Source organism: Cynocephalus volans, chromosome 6 (genome assembly GCF_027409185.1).
Source record: "Cynocephalus volans isolate mCynVol1 chromosome 6, mCynVol1.pri, whole genome shotgun sequence".
Classification (NCBI taxonomy): Eukaryota; Metazoa; Chordata; class Mammalia; order Dermoptera; family Cynocephalidae; genus Cynocephalus; species Cynocephalus volans.
Window position 1 is genome coordinate 92,229,385 of NC_084465.1, and position 20,028 is coordinate 92,249,412.

Sequence of the window (20,028 nt, forward strand, 5' to 3'; positions counted from 1 at the left end):
ACAAGACACTACAACAGACGAATAAAGCTATTATTCACCTTGGCACTATTTATAATAACAAAAGACTGAAAAACAGCCCAAATGTCCAGCAGCAATATGGGACTGATTAATCTGTGATACGTCCATACAGTAGAACATTGCGCAGCTATAAATGAGGAATGAGGAACACCTGCATATACTGTATGGAGTGACCTCAAGATATGTTTTTTGTTGAAAAGCAAAGTGGAGAAAAGTATATGTGACATGCTACCTTTAATCTAAGAAAGAAGAAAAGGGACTATGGTGAATATACATATGTGTGTATGTGTTTATGTGTGTGTGTGTAATTTATTACATATAAGGGAACTTCAAAAAGTTCATGGAAAGATTTGTATTATGTTTCCATTCTATTTCTCCATGAACTTTTTGAAGTACCTTCATAAATAACATAATTTTTTTAAATGGAAGCATGAACCAAACAACTTATAAAACATGGTTACCTATAGGGGAAAAAAAAAACCTTGTCTTGTAGATTTGATTTTGGAACCATGTAAATATTTTACTTAATTATAAAACAAGGGCCACAGCAGTGAACATAGAATTCCCCATGTAACTGTTTTTAAGGCTATGAGCAAACCTGAATAGAAACAGGAATCAGCAGAACCAGCATGACAGTTCTGAGTACTGAGCAGGCTCCCAAGAAAGAGGTGACAGTGTGCTGGGGCAAAGCCAGAGAAAGAGAAGTGAGAATCCACAGAGTGCAATGCGTGACTTACCTCCACCTTGCTCTCAGGGTCATGATCAGCAGCCGAGAAATACACAACCTCCTGCACTTCATCTCTGGGCCGGGCTGAGTTTTTCCCAAATACCACCAGACCGTCCTTAGCACGCGGCGGGAAGGCCACAAAACAGTAACTTGGAGGAGCTACAGCCATCCTGAAAAGATAATACCAATGAGAGAGGGGAAGCGGGCCTGACATGGAACATTCCAGCAGCAAGCTCTTCAAGCATATTTCACCAGCTAAAATAGGTTTACTACTCAACTGTGTGCAGCTAGTTCATTAAGAGATCCCAGCTGGCAAATGAAGGTGGGCGCCTGGAGTAAAATTAGAGAGCTACCGAGACCTGATATTGGTTAGTACTCTGTGGGATTAAATGAGCTCAGATTGGCAACAAACTGCAGTGGCAGCCAAAAGTGCAGTGACGCAGGAGAAAGGAAAGGAAGTTATTGTTCCAGGCAGAAAACACACACACACACACACACACACACACACACACTGCAATCTGTCACAGTAATAAAAGAATAAACAAGTATACCTTGTAACTGTGCTACACGAGTGCCTCAGAACTAGAGGTACATGGCCGCCCCATAACAGATTTTGGAATGTGATGAGGGAATGGGTGTAAAGATGAATTGAAAGATACCACTCCCTTTTTTAAACAATATTTTATCTGCCTCAATGACATATCACTCAAACACCATGTGGTTTTCCTCCCACCTCTCTCACTGCTCCTGGGCTGGCTTCTTCTCTTCTCTCTGGCCATTGCGCATGCTCACTGCTCGATCCTTCTTTCCTCATTTAATGCTCTTTTCTCTCTGGGAAAACTCATCCATGTCCAGAACTTCCCTTGCCAGTAATGCACCAATGAACTACACATTTAATTCAGCTCCATTCTCAGTTTGAGCTCCTGACCCATAGACCCAACTGCCTCCCTGACATCCAAGGCTGATCTCATCTCTTCTTCCCCAAACTGGTTCTCTTTCCAATGTTCCCACCTCAATGGCCAGCTTCACCATCCATCATCCCACTGGAACATCTGGAACTCAAGTACCATTCTTACCATCTGCTTCTCCATTATCTAACGTGTCACCAAGTCCTGTAGATTCAATCTTTTAAATCTCTATGGAAACAATCCACTTTGCTCCATCTCCACTGCCACACCCTACACCAACCCACCATCATCTCTAGCCTGGACCAGAGGATCAGTAGCCTCCTAAGGAGTGGCTCCAAAACCTCTATTATTCCCCCTCCAAAACATTCTTGACATTGCAGCCAAAGTGATCATTTTAGAAGGAAGATTTGATCATGTCATCCCTGCGTAAAATACTTCAGAGACTTCTCACAGCTCTTAGAATAAAAACCAAAATCTGATCAAGCTTGTGCCCCCTCTTCAGCCTCATCTCAGACCACTCACCCCTCCACTGTCACAACTCCTGCACATAGACCTTTTTCTAGTTCCTCCAGTACCTCAGGGCCTTCACACATGCTCCACCCTTCTTCCTGAGCATTCCTTTCCCCGCTCCCTTCGCTAAATCTATTTTCCTAATTAACTCCAGCTCCTTCACGCACCAGCTGAAATGTCACCCTAATTTATGTTGCTGTACTATACACTCTCATAGACTCCTGTCCTTTTCCTCTATAGGAAAAATCACAATTTGAAATCTTTGTATAATTACCTTACTGCCAACAAACAATATTTAGTATCTCCCCTCCAAAGTCTAAGCAATATGAAAGCAGGGACCAGGTCTCTTGCACACCATTTTAAGCCCAGCTCTACACAATGTCTTATGCAAGGTAGATTTTCAAGTGCTCTTTTCTTGTTTCTTAGCATTCCACCAAACAGAAGCTGACTCTCTACAACTCTCTTTTCTCACCACCATGCCCTGCACCTGCTTGAACACCCTTCCCTTAGTCTTTGTGCATATCCCTCAGGATCTGATTCAAAACCCTTCTTTCAGGAAGACTTCTATAAAGGACTCAGGCATTCATTCAGCATCCACTAACGTGAAGCACTAACACATTCAGTTTGTTCTAGAATAAAGTACATTTGTTGCTTGTAAATGTACTTCTTCAGCTCTTTCAAAGAAAGCTCCCTGAGGGCAGGACCTATGCCACTCAACTGTAGCAGTCCCTTTCCCAACCCCCGCATTATAAGCACTCAACAAACATTATCTGTTGAACCAACTATTGCATTTGTATCATCAATTATCCAACTTCAATGTGTTTTATTTTATGAGTCCAAAATACAAGAAGTAAAGCAATGTTCTCAGAAAAGTACTAGACTGGGATTCAAAACTCCTTTCCACCAACTACCAGCTGTGCGACCTTGGTCAAGACACTTTACCTCTCTGAGCCCAGGTTTCCTCTTCTGCAAATGTTTTGCCCCAGCCCACGGGTTTATCATGAGTATCAAATCAAATGATGCCTGAGAACATATTTTGCTAACTGTGGAGGTTACAAAAGTAGCCTCATTTGAGTTTTGATTGTTAAAACAGAGCAGCATCTCAAAATTTCTGTTAAGCAAGCCATTCAAATTGACTCGCCTCATTCATTACAAGGGCAGTTATGAAATCACAGAGTCAGCAATATTCTATTTAGAAACATCTTTGTGAGGAACCATATTGCTATTTCTACATCCAGGCTACTGTGGGCTAGTCTGCATACACATGCACACCCTGGTCTGTCAGACTCTTCCTGTATTTAGGCCCCTCCCCAGGGTGCAAAGAAGTGGGGGAACCCCCACAACCCTGAAAATAATTCCCTCACAGCTCAGGAAATATCCTCCCTCCCCTCTGTGAGGAAGAAAAGCCAGAAAGATAAAGACACCCCAGTTCTTTCTCTCCTTAACCTTTCCCATTTTCACAAAAACTGCTTTATCTTCAGGCTTGAGGGGAAGAGAGAGATAAACGAAGAAGCTGTACATGCAAGAAAGACCTAGAATAAAGGCATTCTATTTTTCACCTGTATGTATACCACTATGATGAACACTTTCGTGCATACATCTTACGCATATTCTTGATCATTTCCTTTTTTTTTTTTTAACAGGCTGCCCAACTCCGAGTTACTAAGGAGCACACAAACTCTCATCACTATTTTCACACAAATAGTGAGTGGACTCCTACCACTATCCAGTAAGGAAAAGAAAAACTGGCCAGTGTGGAAGCCACTTCTCTTGTGACCCTGTGACCCCGACATGAAATCCTTCTGAAAGTGATACAAGGAAACTCAATTCTGTTCCTATTATTTCTCAAAATACTGGTTAACATACCAAATATTCACACTAAAGAAGAAAAAAAATCTGACAAGTCACCTTATCCATATACCATATAAAACATGTATTTTGAAATCTTTGTTTACAGGATTTTTATGAACTGTTAAATTATTCATGCAAGACACAAGAAACTGACAAAGATTTTTTTCCTTTTCCTTTATTACCTTACACAGAATTGTGAGATGTATATTCTCCGTTGCAAAAAAACAAAAAAAAGGAAAGAAACTGTAATTCAATTAATTCCCCATCACACATGCTAATACAGAAATTTATAGCATGAAAATTTTTAATTATTTATGTTTGGCTTTGAAAAACAGAGTATAACCATTTGGTAATGGATTTTCTATCATAACTACATTCTACTTAAACCCGATTAAAATCAGCATACAGAGCTTATCCAGAAATAAAGCCACGATTGATGGCTTTTTTTAAACGCTTGCTTGTTTTGAGGCATAGTTCTGAGGCCGTTTTCTGAGCCATGGGGACCAGGAGGTGAGAGGATGGCGCTGCGGTGTTACACTGCAGGCCTGACGCTGAATCCAGGTGTGGCCAAAGCAGTTTTTCCAAACTGTATGTTGTGGCCCTTTCGTGGGTTATAAAATCAATTTTGTGGACAGGAACTTTTTTTTTAGAAAAACATTTTTAGAAAGCATACATACATCTCAGATAGTAAGGGTAAGCACTGATACAAAAAAACCCTAATTTTAAGTTTGGGCATATGTACACACACATATAAATGTGTGTTAAGATACAACCTTTCTCTTTTACTGAAAGGTCTCAAGGAAAAAGCTTTAAATGCAATAGGCTTAAAGGGCAGGTCTACTGAATAAGGCTTCTTTGTGGCAAATACCAATTTGGATTCTTGTCAGGTGAGCAATAAACTAACAGTTCTGATTAATGAAACACTCCAATTTAACTCCCATAGATGGTAAAGCTGACAGCCATTTCCTAAGAAGTACTTTTTAAGAATATTTTAAAGTGCATTTATCTGTAATCTGTACTATATACAGTAGTCCCTCCTTACACACGTTTTCACTTTCTGGCAGTCAACCACAGTCCAAAAATAGGTGAGGACAGTACAGGAAGACATTTTGAGAGACAGAGATCACAGTCACAGAACTTTTATTACAGTATATAGTTACAATCATTCTATTTTATTATTGTTAATCTCTTATTGCACCTAATTTATAAATTGAACTTGATCATCGGTATGTATGTATAGGGAAAAACATAGTATACATAGGGTTGGGTACTATCCTTGGTTTCAGGCATCCATTGGGGATCTTGGAATGTATCCCCCGAGGATAAGGGGGGACTACTATATTTATGTTCCTTAAGTTTTCCAACTGAAATTATTTTCAATGTTGCATGCTACTGGAGGAGAGGGGATATTAAATGACTGGAGGTTGGGATAAGGATGCAAGTTGCAACTATTAAAACATCATGCAGCTGGTATCATTTTTGTGGTGAAAATGAGACAGATTATTTATTGGCCAGCAGGGTATGAAAAAATATCCAATACTTTTTCCCCTGAGTCCCCAACTCTAGTCAGTTCTTAGGGTAAGCCACCAGTTTTCCTTTAAACCAGTGCTGTCCAATAAAATTTTCTGAGATGATGGAAATATTCTCTGTCTGAACTGTTCAATACAGAAGCTATTAGCCAAATGGGAAAACTGAGCACTTGAAATGTGGCTGGCTAGCACAACTGAGAAACGAGTTTTTAATTAATTTAAAACTAAACAGCTGACAAGCAAAGTGAACTAAGCCAGTCCCAAAAAACACAAATACTGTATGATTTCACTTATATAAGGTATCTAGAGTAGTAAAACTCATAGAAACAGAAAGTAGATGGTGGTTGCCAGGAGCCAGGGAAGGGGTAATGGGGAGCTGTTGTTTAATGGGTACAGAATTTCAGTTTTGCAAGATGAAAAAGTTCTGGAGATTGGTTGCACAATAGTGTGAATACTGAACTGTACAATTAAAAATGACTAAGATGGTAAATTTCATGTTATGTGTATTTTATCACAATTAAAAATCAAAATTTAAAAATGAAATAGTCACACGTATTGCACTGTGCAGCTTTAGATACTGTGCCATCATGGCCTGTGGTAAAGTTTCCCTCAGCGCAGTTTCTAACCGTCATTGTCCTCCTTATCAAACTTCTTCCAGGATTCATGTTTTCCTCTAGGGAACAAGATGTTACTGCTTCCCTGGAGTTCACTGCAAAGGAGCTGCGTCTGCCAGCATTCACGGACTGGTGGCAGGAGGCTGCAGTTGGCGCTTGTGGGCCTGGAGTGCTGCACTCCTGTCACTAGGAGACCGCTTACAGAATGTCCAGACAAGGAGAAAGGAAGCTGCGTGGCAGAAAAGGTCTTTGTCCTCAAGTTCAGTGAGTGGTTACTGAAGGCGTGAATGTTCTGAACCCGGGCAGGGGTTTTCTTCACATGACTGCGAAACGCCCTGCCCCTCTATCTCAATGAAGCCACAGAGGGTCCCTCACCAGTCACCTTACCCAGGAATGAGAAAGCCTTGAGTTGCCTGAGAGGAAGAAAATGACTGTCTGTATAAGCTATAGGCTTATTAACTATCACAAATAATTGTGACAAACGGCCTTTACTTACACAAAGAATGAAATCCAAATATCCAGCTAAGCTACCCTACTCTCCATGCTCCCAGCTTTACTGAGCAGACTGAGTAAGCATAAATACAATTTCTTTGAATTGCCACCTTCCGGAAAAACAAAGAAGAAATTATTTTATTATATTTTATTATGAGTTTATTAACAAACTCATTTTTTAAATTACTTCCATTTCTGCTGAACTGAAAATAGGACGAATGATACTCATTTATAAATTGATTTTTCTGTTGAAAATCTTCTATTGAAATAGGAAGGAATAAATGAAGTGTTCGAGAAAAGAATTATCTAACTAAAATTTATGATGTAAATGCCAACTGATGAAAGTCATGTATATAAATTAGCTCAGACTCATCAAAGATTCTAAGTTTTTCATTGAAAGCATAATACAATAGAGCATAAAGCTTCAGGACTCCACAACCTGTTAAGAGCTGCTTAACACTCCCTTTCTCTAATTTCGAGGGCAATACCTACCTCTGACAGTTAACTCCTGGGGTCTTCAGTGCCAGCCTTCAGCTGATACATGTCCCTGCAGCACATTCCATGCGGTGGGACAGGGGTGGAAAACTGCAGATTTGTTTGCTTTGGACCAAAGTGTTGCGCCAGATAGTGTTTTTTAGAAATCTGAATTATCAGCTAACATTTTAAGATCTAGAGATTTCCCACAGACATTCAGTTATGTGGCTTCTACTGAAAAATCAAAGGTCTGGCAACACTGAGTCCACATTCCTGCATGACAGTAAGACTGGAATTGGGCAGTGACTCTTCTCAACAGGCCTGTACTCCCCACTGTCCCCTCCACCCCCGACACCGAGGCCAGTGAGAGGGTCACCTCTCATGACCTCTGTTCAGTTGCAATCATTTACAATGCCTGTCTAGCCTTTTAGCCCTATGTGTATAGGGGCAAGAAAATGACATGCTTTAGAAACACACAGACTTCAGTTCCCATCCTGACTTGACCCACTAACTCTGAGCTAGAGTTTCCTCATATGCAAATGAACTAATCCCCCATACACAATACAGCACTTGGGTTTATATGAGAGTGCACGGAAAGCACCTTGCACTATGGCTGCACTCAATAAATGTTCATTTTCCTCCCTCCCACTACTCACTGGTGATGCATTTGCCAGGTCTGCACCAATCCCTATTATGTTCCTTCACTGTGTGGCCAATGGTTTGCCCTTGGCATATCAGACGCACTCAAGTGCCAAAGTGTAACTAAAATGTATTTAAAGGGTCATATCTCTAGATCTAACCATTAATTTACAGGGAATACAAATGACACCATGGGGACGCGATCCACAAAATCCAGACTATGGAAAACATAAGATAAAGCTAATTTTGTCAACAACAACAAAACTACAAAAAAAAAAAAAAAGAAAAGATTGAGACACAACATTACTGAAATATATCCACCAACTGCAATGAGCAGAATGTATATGGATCCTGATTTAAACAAACTATACAGAAATTTTATAAGATAACTGGAGTTAGTGTGAACACTGATTGGACACTTGACAATATTAAGGAATGACTTGATAATGTCTTAGATATTATCACGGTGCTGTAGTTATGTCTATACAAATACCCTATATTTTTTAGAGATACATACTTTATATGCAGGATGGGGAGAAAGGGTGAGCGCCTGGATGAAACAAGACAGGCTATGGAACAAAAATTGTCAGAGCTGGGTGATGGGTACGTGGGGTTTGCTCTACTGTTTACTTTTGTAGATGCTTGAAATTTTCTATAATAAATAACATTTAAAAATTAAAGCCCATAATAATATATTTAAAATTATTTTAAGGTTAGATCTAATACAAGGAATTTTTTTTTTTTTGAGTTTCTACTTATGAGGAATTTATTTGGGGGCTCAGATACCACCCTGAGGAAGGAATATTGAGGTAGGAAGGATGGGGAGGGATTTTAGTTTGGCTTAGTTCATGCACTGAGGGGGAAGAGGAGAGCCTCAGTTCCCTCTAACTTTGCTTCATTTCTTTTCTTCAAGTTTTAAAACATCTATCTCTGCTCATTGGACTGTGAGTCCCATGAGGGCAAGGATTCATGTAAATCCTTATTTCCCTGGCACCTAGCACAGAGACCAGCACATAATAAGATCTTAATAAATGTTTGTTGAGCAAATAAAGGGGAAGGGAGTAAATAAATTTCATTTTCAATCCGAGAAAAAGATCAGCAAATCTGATTTTAACAAGGTTCTCCCATACTGTGGTTCAATCCATGTTATTCAGATTTAGACAAGCATCGAAATAGTCTGGGGAGCTCGTTAAAATGGCAGATTCCTACACACCCCCTCCTTGGAGATTCTGACTCAGTAGCTCCAAGCTGAGATCACAGGAAGGATATTTTTAACAAATGTCCAGGTGATTCTGATGCAGCCAGTTCAGACTGGTGTGTGATATCCATCGAGTATTTCTAAATCACGAGGACCTGATAAGAACTAGCCTCAGAATATTAATGACTGAAATTACCACAAACTGATTTGTTATTCCATTCCAAAAATGCTACAGTTTAGGTGATTAGAGATAAGAAAATGAAAAGAGCATCTATTTAAAAATTGAAAAACCAAAATCCCAGGAAATTAATGACTACTCAACTTGACCATAATTCCTGCTAATTTACTGGACTATTGCTAGTATACACCCTTCTCTCACCCAAATACAGCCACTTAGATGATCATAAGAATCAAAAAACAAAACATTTATTATTTTTAATTGGCTATCATATATATATAATGGAAAGCTGGGAAATATATAAATTCATGGGAAAAAACTGATGAAATGAAAAGAGGTCACATAAATTTATATATGGTATCACTCAAATTATATATATTATCTAGATAGATGCAAAAAAGATCATAAAGAAATGCGACAAAATTTTAAGAGTAATAGTACCTCTGGATCATAGATTTATAGACAATTTCTTAACCTCCATATATTCAGGTATTTTCAAATTTTCCACATGAAAACATAGAATTTGTCATAAAAAATATTTTTTTAAAAAAGAAAAGCAACAGTTGCAACCCACATAATCTGTTATCCAATTCATTGCAGCTAATAAATATGTCCCTGCAGTAAGGCACAGATTCAGGGTGGGAGGGAACCTCACAGCTCAGCCAAGGCAAATGAATTAGTTTTACCTTTTGGCCACATCTCATTCTGCCTCATTTGCAAAATATGGTCACAATGAGACATATGAATTAAAGAAAAATGTCTAATTTAAAGTCTTGAAAAAAAAAAATAAATAAAAAAAAATAAATAAATAAAGTCTTGATTCATGTGACAGACTAGTAACTAATGAAATGTAGAGTTTGCTATAGTTCAATGGAATTTTGTGCTTCAAATCTACATTTATTCATAGGTAACTGGATCACTTAACAAATGCATTCTTCAAGTCATTCCAGAATTTCTCTATAATACAAAACATTCTTGTATAACATTTCCCAATTTTTTAATGTCAAAAAATTTTCATGGACACTCCCACATAACAGTCATTATAATTTGTTGGGAAAAATATGTAATGAATATATGTTATGAATTTAGTAACACTTCCAATGACTTTGTATGTACTCCAATGACAACAGAATCCTTATATACTTGAAAAATAACAGTGTAGATACGTATTTCTTATTATTCTGTGTACATTCAGTGTTGAGACACAACTGAATTCGAAGACTACATACAAAAACTCCCCTGCAGCCAGTGATCCTCTGCGCACCTTTCTGGTGTGGTTAAAATGCAGTTCCACTTTTTAAAAATGCAGGCTGCATGCACATCCATAACACAAGAGCTCTTCTAGGGATTTCAAAGTGAAGAGAATAGGAGAAATAAATTGAATGGTATCTTTTCCTCCTGGATACAACCATTAAAAAAAAAATGCAGGAAGGAGTAGAAAAACAATTTAAGTAAGATTCATTTTTCACTCAAGGTGGCCAAAGTAGGAAAATATAGTCAAATCAAGTTCATTGTAAGGAAGATGTTTGACTATAGAGGGCAGGTTGGAAGACAGTTTTCCATCTTCCATAGTAATATAAAGAAAGAAAGACAATGACTTGTATCACATTAATGATGTAGGTTAGACTTGTGCAGTCAGGATAATTACTCTAAGAGATTACATTATGGCTTTTTAAGAAAGTCAGACAGACCCAGATTCCAGGTGCTGTTCCTCAACTTACTAAGTTCTTCATCTGTAAAATGGGGCCAAGATGTCAACCATGTACAGTTAAAAGAGATTAAATGAGATAATATATGCAGAGTGTCTGGAATAGAGATAAATTCAATAAAGATTTGTTCCCTTAACTTGTTCTTAAAGAGTGGGGTTCTAGGATTGCAATGACAATGGAGATAAAGGAAGAAGAATGGGACTGAAAAAGGCAGGCATGTGTTTAGCTGCCAAAAGCATTCTCTGTGGGAAATACCTGGGAGCTACTGAGCAAACCACATCTAGGGTCCTTTCATTTCCTTCTGTTCTTTTTTCTGACATTGCTGCCATTGTATCCACTAATTTGGCAAGGTTGCTTTAAATTATGACCTTTCTATTCCCACCATCTGTCTTCCTCTCCCATCTAAACAGTGATTGTCTGCTCTGATCTGTTTCAATTAACGTGATTTGATATGTACCTGTTAACTCTGTAAACTGGTATTTAAAAAAAAATCTTTCCAATTCATTCTTAAAATGGTAGTTGGCCATTGAACTTCCTGTTGCTGTGAAAAAATAGCTAAATATTCTTTTCCTATAGAAAAAATAAAGTAAGATTTAAATCTCGCTGTTATAAAACCAGAGTTACCTATGTCTAGCAAAACAGAATTAAAAACTACTTTGCAACTATTCATTAATGCTAGAGTTATTTGCTGTATTTTATCATTAGCAAATTTACCTCATTTTATTATCAAAAAGGAACCTATATAGATACATACAAATATATTGGTATGTATGAGGATACTTCAAAAAGTTCATGGAAAGATTTGTACTATCTTTTAATTCCATTTTTCCATGAACTTTTTGAAGTACCCTCACATATATATCACATATGTATCTGTACATATATATTTATGTAAATATAAGTATATACAATGTGTAGGTAGGTAGATAGAAAGATAGACACATAGACACACAGGTACATATAGATACACAGATAGACACATAAATGGATAGAAAAGGACCTGGAAGGATTAACAGCTAACAGAGTTGGGATAGAGAGTAATGGTGGGGATACAGGGATAGAAAGTTTAAATTTTACTGTATCTACTTACGTAGTTTTAAAATTTTTTACAGCAAGGTCATATTACTTTATTGGCTTTTTAACTATTTTTTAAATCTGATTATATTAGTGCTTATGGACACTTTAAGACATTTCATTAATTCTTTCAGGTCAGTAAGGCACTATTAAGTGCAATAAAAAAAAATACACAAAGGTTTTACTTTAAGAGAGCGGAGAAAAAGATAATCAGGAGAGCTTTTGATCACCCCATAATTTTAATTAGGATTTTTAAGAGGTCAGATGAACTACCAACATGTAGCTTAAGCCCCTAACTACCTACAAGCACTATGTTCAACCTGAGGGAAAAAGGAGCTGAGATGATGTTCTCAATGTCTTTACCACCTAGAAGAAGAGGTGTTCGTGGATACAACCAAGAGCGGAAGGTAGTAACCTGACTTAAAACAATGATCAGAAATGCTTATGGGAGCATTCAAAGATGCCTAGCTCACTTAGGGGAGTAGATTAAGCACCGGGAAATTTAGGTTAAATATATAATAATTAAGAACAGGAGGAGAGACCATGAACCACCTCAAGTTCCTTCTCCCAGTTTCAAATGAGGTCAAGCAGGGAAGCCCTGAGCTCCCTCCCTTTCAGTCACCCTAACTGGGTGACCTGACATTCTGTCCAGTTCACCTCAGCCCTATCCCAGACTGGGTGGGGACCCTAACGACACTGGGAGCTTCTGAGTTAGGGCGGACAGGTAAACGTGACTAATATACATAACATCACATCTTATCTTCTTGGACCTCAGGAACCTCATCTGTCACAAGGGGAACAGGAGCACAGGGTCTTAGCCATTCCCTCCATCAACAAGAGCTTCATAACCCATGCCTAAGAGCTGCTGAGAAGAACCTTCCATAGAAGGCTCGGTTTGGGGTAGGTATGGGAGTGAGGGTAGAAGAGACACACAGAATGGTGGAAAAGGATACGGTTCTCACCTAGTACAGGGTAGGCACAAATGCTAGAGGGCTGTGGCTGATCTACCTCAGACATAAAGCAAGTAATAGCCTTCCTTACTCCCAGTGACTCCTTTCTACATTTCCTGGCTTTTTGCTGATTTGTCTCCCAGTCAAACTTTTTTTTTAATTGGCAAAGTGTTTCCAGAGTTCCTCTGGGCCCATGATTGGAATTATACTGAATTTACAGATTCATTTGATAGGGGTAATTAAAATAATCACAATCATAAAATCTAAAATTTTATGTTAGAACATAAGCATTCACTATGGTTAGCTCACCTGGTTAGACAGTGGTGTTCTAACACCAAGGCTAAAGGTTCAGATCCCTGTACCAGACAGCCACCAAAAAAAATAAAAATAAAAATGCTAAGCAATATATAAATACATGTGTGGATGTAAGCTCTTAGCCTTCACAGTAACCCCATCACACAGCTATTATTATCCTCATTTTACAGATGAGAAAACTAAGGTTAAGAATGGTGAAGTAACTTGCCCAGAGTTGAATAACAAGAAAATACAAGAGTGGGAATTCAGACTCCACAATGCTCTGAACAACCAGGCTGCCCTGACTCCATCTTCCTAAACAAGGGCAGAAAGCATCTCTGCCTCAGTGTGAGCTTTTTCTTTAAGTCCATCATTAGAATTCTATAGTTTTCTTTATAGCGGTTCTGACCATTTTCTGGTAAGTTTACTAAAGAGAGATGCACAAATCTCAATGAAGAAACCTGTAAGTCTTTAAGGGGATATGGGAGAAGATTTGAAGGGCAGGAAAATATTCCTGTTCTTTGCTGGAAAGATTCAGTATTATATGGAGGTGTTCATCCTCCCTAAATTAATCTATAAAGTCAATATGGGAGTAATTAATATGCAAACAGGATTTTCAGAAAAATCTGAATAAGACTTTTAATAAAATTTTTAATAAAATAAAAATTAAAAATTAAAAAAATTTTAATTAAAAAATTCAAACAAAATTTTTAAAATAAATAAATTTTAAAATTAAAAGAATAAATATAAAAAGATGGTTTGATACTGAAGCAAAAATAGATTAACAGAGAAAAGAGTCCTAAAATATAGTCATATAATGTGGAAAATTAGTGTATGATGAAGGCTAAATTTGATACTGAGGTGAAAGATACGTAAGACAATAAATAGTGCTAAGATAGTATTACATAGGATGAAGAAAGGAGAGAAGAAATCTGTCCAAATCCCTAACTCATTCCTAATCCCAAATAAATTATTATAATTCAAATGTTTAATTTTTACAAATGAAACCATAAAAATACAAAACATCTGAATTTTAAAAAATATTAGAGAGGGAAAAGCCTATGAAAGCAAAACTAAACTAAAATAAAATAAACTCAATAACTCACAAAGAAAAATATTATAGAATTAATTATAAAATAACTTAAAACTTCTTATGGGGCTAAAATTTTTAAATGAAAAACTGAAAAATACATTTGCAACATATATGAGAAAAAGATAGTGTCCCTAACATAAGAAGAGCTCCTATATCAATGTGAAAAAGATGACTGCCCAAAGGAAAAATATACAAAGTACATAAACACCAGTTCAAAAAAATTAATACAAATAGACAAAATACTTACTAAAAAATATTCAGTCTCACTCACAATTAAAGAACTACAAATTAAAATAAGGTACCATTTAAATAAATAAGGTTAACAAAGACTTAAAAGTTTGATAATATCCAATCTTGACAAGGGTGTAGGTATAATACTTTGGCTAATTTGGCCAAATCTAACAAACTAAATGTGATTTGTATTACTCAGTTACTTTTCAGGACAAAATTACCCTTTGGAGATGTCTAACAATTCACACCATAATGTAAATTACTTTATTTAATTATTTACACTTTCCTTCAAGTTCCCCTACTATCCAATCCACTGGAATAAAGGAAAAAGTGGGCCAACTGTTAAGTACTGTGCTTGAAGCTTTATGTCTATAAACTCATTGATTGTTACCATCAATCCCTAGATTGCACAATGTGGGAGTAAAAGTACCAAATGGAATCTTTAACAAATATACAATTTTTGTCCAGCTTCAGGGAACATCTCCAGATAGAGACATAGGAAGCTAAATGTAATGGTCCTTTAAATTAAGCATCCATACCTTTTATGTGTATCTTGTGTTGCTTTCACAAATGAAGATATGTGCAGATACATCCTTGAATGTGACCACCCATTTTGATGTTCAAGCCAGCAAGAATTTTATTAAAGTCAAGTACAAAAATGTCAGCTTCTGTGAAATCAGTAAGAGCATTTATATTAACAGAACCAGAGGAAGGCTGCTCATTTTCTTGTTGTTCTCTTACGGACAAGTATAAAAGTAATAGTTATCTCAGTATGTAGTGTTTTAATAAATTAATGTAAATTCTAATAACCCCTTGTGTCTAATATGCAATACTTCATCCCATGGAAATGACCATAAAGTTGGTGGACAGCTCTTGTTCATTCCATTTTAAAAGAAGGAGACTGATAAGTGACTTGCTCAAGACCACACTCCTAATTAGAGGCAAAACCAGAGCTGGGACCCAGAGCCCCTAACTTGCAGCCTGGGGCCCTCTCTCTGTACTGGGACCCATTCATCTAGTTGGATGTGTGAACACAGACATGTCAGGATGGGGAAGTTACTTTCCAATGCAGTGTGCAGTTATGTCAGCGCTGCCCTTTCACCATCCTAGCTGAAGTCTCACCACCATAATCCCGGCCAACCCTGATTCCATTGACCATGAATCCTAGGCCACCACATAGTCTGCTTATTCTGCATTATAAGGGCTCACAACCCAGGAGTTCCAGCCCACTATATATTCCCCGTCTTCATCTACAAAGTGTCCCTGGTCGCTCAACTCCTTATAATCATTCTGCATCCATCCTATCCCCCTTCCAGTTTCTGTTCAAGCTTCTCCTTACATGCCCAGTTCTATAAACAGCCTCAACCAACGTCCACTTCCTGTTAATGACCTAGCCCAACGATGTCCAATAGATATATAATGCAAGACAGATACAAGCCACATGTGCAATTTTATATTTTCTAGTAGCCACATTTTAAAAAGTAAAGAGAAACTGGTGAAACTATTTTTAATATATTTTATTTAACCCAATGTATCTAAATGACTCTGATATAAAATTGATATAAAATTATTAGATAAATTATTTTCTTGTATTAAATTTTTGAAATCTGGTATGTATTTTACACTCATAACACATCTCAATTCAGACTAGCCATCTTTCAAGTGCTTAATAGCCTATATGTGGTTAGTGGCTACCCAATTAGCAACAGACCTAGACTCCCACTCCAATGAAAACAGTGAGTTTTTAAAAATAACTTTTGTTTATCTGTATTTTTTATTGCTCTCAAACAAACACAAATTGCATGTGTTTATGTATTTTTAAAACTTGTTATTTTATATATCTTTGGCATATCTTCACATTGATGCTGTAATGCAAATTATTTTTTTAATGGCGTGTATAGCATTAGCATCTGTCTTCTCATCAACATGTCTATCCATACCTAGCTCCTATCCACTCCACTGTATCAAGTCATTCTCCATATTCCCTGCCTCCTGCCACCTTCTCTCTCTGCACATCACTAGCTGTGAAGGTACAGGATGCCCAGAAGAAACACTTTCCATATCCTCACCACCTCTGCGCAAACACTAACCATCACAATTTCTAGTTCTGTGTTAGTAGATCTGGGGTCACTGATTCATAACTTGAAAAATTCAAATTCAAATTGTAGAAAAAGCCTATGTCTTCAGTGCTGCTCCAAAGTTAATTTAAAATAGGGTTGTTATTTACTTGTACTTAAATTTAGATACATTTTTTAAAAATTAGACGCATGGCCCCCTATGGTTTCTTTTCAAAAGAAACTGGCTTAAGGGTTCTATACAAACACAAACAACAAAATTTTTAATCCAAGAATGCACTTCTCACCTCAAAGATTTTTACTAAAAGTATGTTTTTGCTTCTTAAATATAGAAGCAGTCTCATCACTGGAAAATGTGAACTTGAGATAGACACAGCTTAAGAAGTAAAATGGGCTTGAATTACGAAACTAAGGTATAATCACTTACTTTAAACATCTATAGATTTTTAAATTCATGTTACAGTTTGGTTTCCTGTTGCTTAAAGTGTTTGCCATCCTAATAGTGATGGGTTTGCCCTTTTTCCCCAGGATTTGAAAGGGGGCATGTGGAACCCTGACTTGGGTCCTCACTGCCAGTTGCCAGTGGGCTATATGACCTTGGTGGTTCGTTCTCCCTGCCTGATTCAGCCTTCTTGCTGTACAGGGGATTGACAGCATGCTCACTGGGCTGCCTCCAGCTCTGCCACCCCTGATCTTAGTGCTCATTGTCTTCTCTCCCATCTTCCCCAAAGCCCTTGCCTCCTCATGCATTTCCTCCTTCCTAAAAGACAAGATGGCTGGCATCACCACAGTGAAAAGGAGAAGGCTGTGAAAAAAAAAAAAAAAAATCCTAAAATGAGTCATCCTTCAAGGATTTGTCATTCCCGGGTGCCTGGGTGCTTGCTCATGGTGCTAAATCATAAATCACTTCTTCCAGTGAAACTTGCTCTAAGAACCTGGTATGTGTTACGTGCACTGTTCCTGGATGATGTTTACACTATACACTCATCTCTTTTAAGAGCCGCTTGTGGGTACAAACAACATTGAAGTTGTGCATCAAACTGACATCAGCAGCCACACAGTCGACTGTAGTTGAGCCTAGAGAAAATCATTTCAAAATCGCAGAGTTTTAATTATGTTTTGTAAAAGTCTTTGGTAAGTTAGGAAAAATAATGACAGCTCCCCAAACTTTCCACTTAAACATCCCCCAGGCCCCTGCAACACCCTAAAATCTAGCCGGCTCCAAGAATCACTCCCTAGACACCCAGGAGAGCCTTCCCTCCCGCTAATTCCTCACCAAGGCTTGGGTCAGGGGCAGTGCTGTTGGCTGTGGTCTGCGCTGCTTCCGCCTGGCCTGGTTTTTCCTGCTGCCATTTTGAATTAACCCAGATTTCCTCCTCAACTGACGCGGCTTCTAACCAGGCTCGGTACACAGTACACACGTACACACACACACACCGGGATGCTGCGCACAAGCGTAATTCAAGGCTCTTGCAAGCTAGAAAATCCAGGAAAGCACTTAACAGAACCCTTCCAGGTCGGGCAAATGACAGTTTCCTTAGATGCACATGGATTTAATGCACAGTTATCCCCTTAATCTGAGTTCTCGCCAATTCCCTAAAGTTCAAGCGTTCTCCTGCTTTGCAGACCACACTCGTCACAGACCTCACGAGTGATGTCGTCAAATAATCGGCGCCGCGACAGAAAAGCGGACCGAGGAGGCAGAGGCAGACTGAATGGACAATCACATCGGAAACACGCGGTGCCTTTTATCCCTAAGTGCCCCAGCACCCTCCCGTTAACCTGCTGGGAGCCCCGGAAGAACGCTGCAGGTGCGGAGTGGGGGAAGTCGTGTCAAGTGCCACGCGCGGCCCGCGTAGACGAGACCGTCGGCCCAGCCCGCGCGCTGGCCCTCGAGGGGAGGGCGGACCCCAGGACGCGGGGCCGCGGTGATCGCCGCGGGTGCGTTACCTGCGGAAAGGTGTCGGGCTCGCTCTGCCACCCGCGATGCGCCCGGGCCAGCCCCGACCCCCGGGAGCGCGCCAGGGGTGGCGGGTGGCGGCCGCACGGGCACACGCCCCAGCGGGCAGCAACTGAGCTGCCAGGAAAAGGAAACACAAGAATAGCAGCCTGAGGAGTGACATGAGTTAAAGGGAGGTGGGGGAGGATGGGGTTGGGGTGTGGAGGGCGGGGGCAGGTTCCCACCAGGCTGCAGTGACCGCGCCGCTGGTTGCGGCGTCCCTCTCCTGCGCCCCCGCAGCCCTCGGACCCAGGCCGAGGCCCCCTCTCCTCTGATTCCACAGCCTACCCGAGCCGGCACCGCGGGGAGAGCTACCCGCGAGTTCGGAGGCACAGAGAGAGGCGACGAGGCCCGGGGGACGGCGATGGCGGATCAGGGTAAGCCCGCCGGGGAAGCGGCGCTGCAAACGCCCTGCGCTCCCAGTGGCGGCCCACCGCCCTCACCTGCCGGGCGACGGGCTCCGGGCTCGGCTCTGCGGTGCTGAGGCTGCGGCCACGAGGGTGCGGGTGCTGCTGCGGCCGGCTCACTGCGGCGACATCGGGGGCTGCAGCTGCAGTGGCGGAGGCGGCCTCCGGGCGCTTCCCCTCCCTAGACTCCCGGCGCCGGGGCCCGCCGCCCCCTGCTAACAGCTGGCCGAGTCACGTGAGCGCGGGCCCACCCCTCCGCCTCCCCTACCCGGGCCGGGAGCCTCAACGCACCCTCCGCGTCTGGCCGCAGCGCGGCGCCCGCCTGGGAGGGGAGGGGCCGGGGAGGAGGAGGAGCGGAGGAGAAGGCGGATCTCGCCGAGGAAAGCCCTCTGCTCGAGTTCTGTTGCTTGATCGCGGCTTTCTCTACGGGGAGAACCTGAGCTTTAAGAAACCAGTCCTGGCGCCTCCCCCTCGACCCCGTCCTTTGGTTGCTGTGTCCGGGTCTCGTGCCTAAATGAGATTTCCCCGCGGAAAAATGTGTCCTGTACCTTGCTGACTCATATGTCCAAGTCTATTCCCTGGTTTTAAAGGTGCCGTCCTGTACCATGTTGATACGCCAAACCTTATGCCGGGTACTTGGGCATTGTGGCTCAAAGAGTTTAAGTAACTCGTCCAAGGTTACACAGCAAGTGGCAAAGCCAGATTCCATACCTGGGTTAATAAACCTAAGTGCAGGGGCGCGCACGCGCGCGCGCGCGCGCGTGTGTGTGTGTGTGTGTGTGTGTGTGTGTGTGTGTGTGTGTGTGTGTGTGTGTGTGTGTGTGTGTGTGTGTGTGTGTTGATGCCGGCGTCAAGGTCATTGGTCAGGACACGACTGTCCGTCTGTTGCTAGAATGCACACTCTACCTTTAATAAATTAATAATAAAACATCGTCTTAAAAGATATGAAGAGATGATTCACAGGAAAATAAATCGAATACCATACAGGCACAAGAAAAGATATTTAGGCTCGCTTAACTGCAAATCGTATGTACAAGATAGCATTTTCCACCTGTCAG

At 40.2% G+C, this 20,028-nt stretch overlaps 1 protein-coding gene across 3 annotated transcripts in view; it reads right to left on the reverse strand.

Moving 5' to 3' along the window:
• The window catches only part of SCRN1 (secernin 1), a 58,438-nt gene extending 38,984 nt beyond the window's left edge, over positions 1–19,454 (reverse strand). Inside the window, exons 1-2 of one of the 3 annotated variants that reach the window (XM_063098829.1) lie at positions 19,007–19,454; positions 756–915 (exon numbers count right to left, since the gene is read on the reverse strand). In XM_063098829.1, coding sequence (XP_062954899.1) covers positions 756–914 — 159 coding nt within the window. In that variant the 5' untranslated portion in view covers position 915; positions 19,007–19,454. Of the gene's footprint in view, positions 1–755; positions 916–1,023; positions 1,045–18,514; positions 18,564–19,006 lie in introns of those variants that run through there. The other 2 variants (XM_063098830.1, XM_063098831.1) reach the window with 2 other exon arrangements.
• Positions 19,455–20,028: the final 574 nt, after the last annotated feature.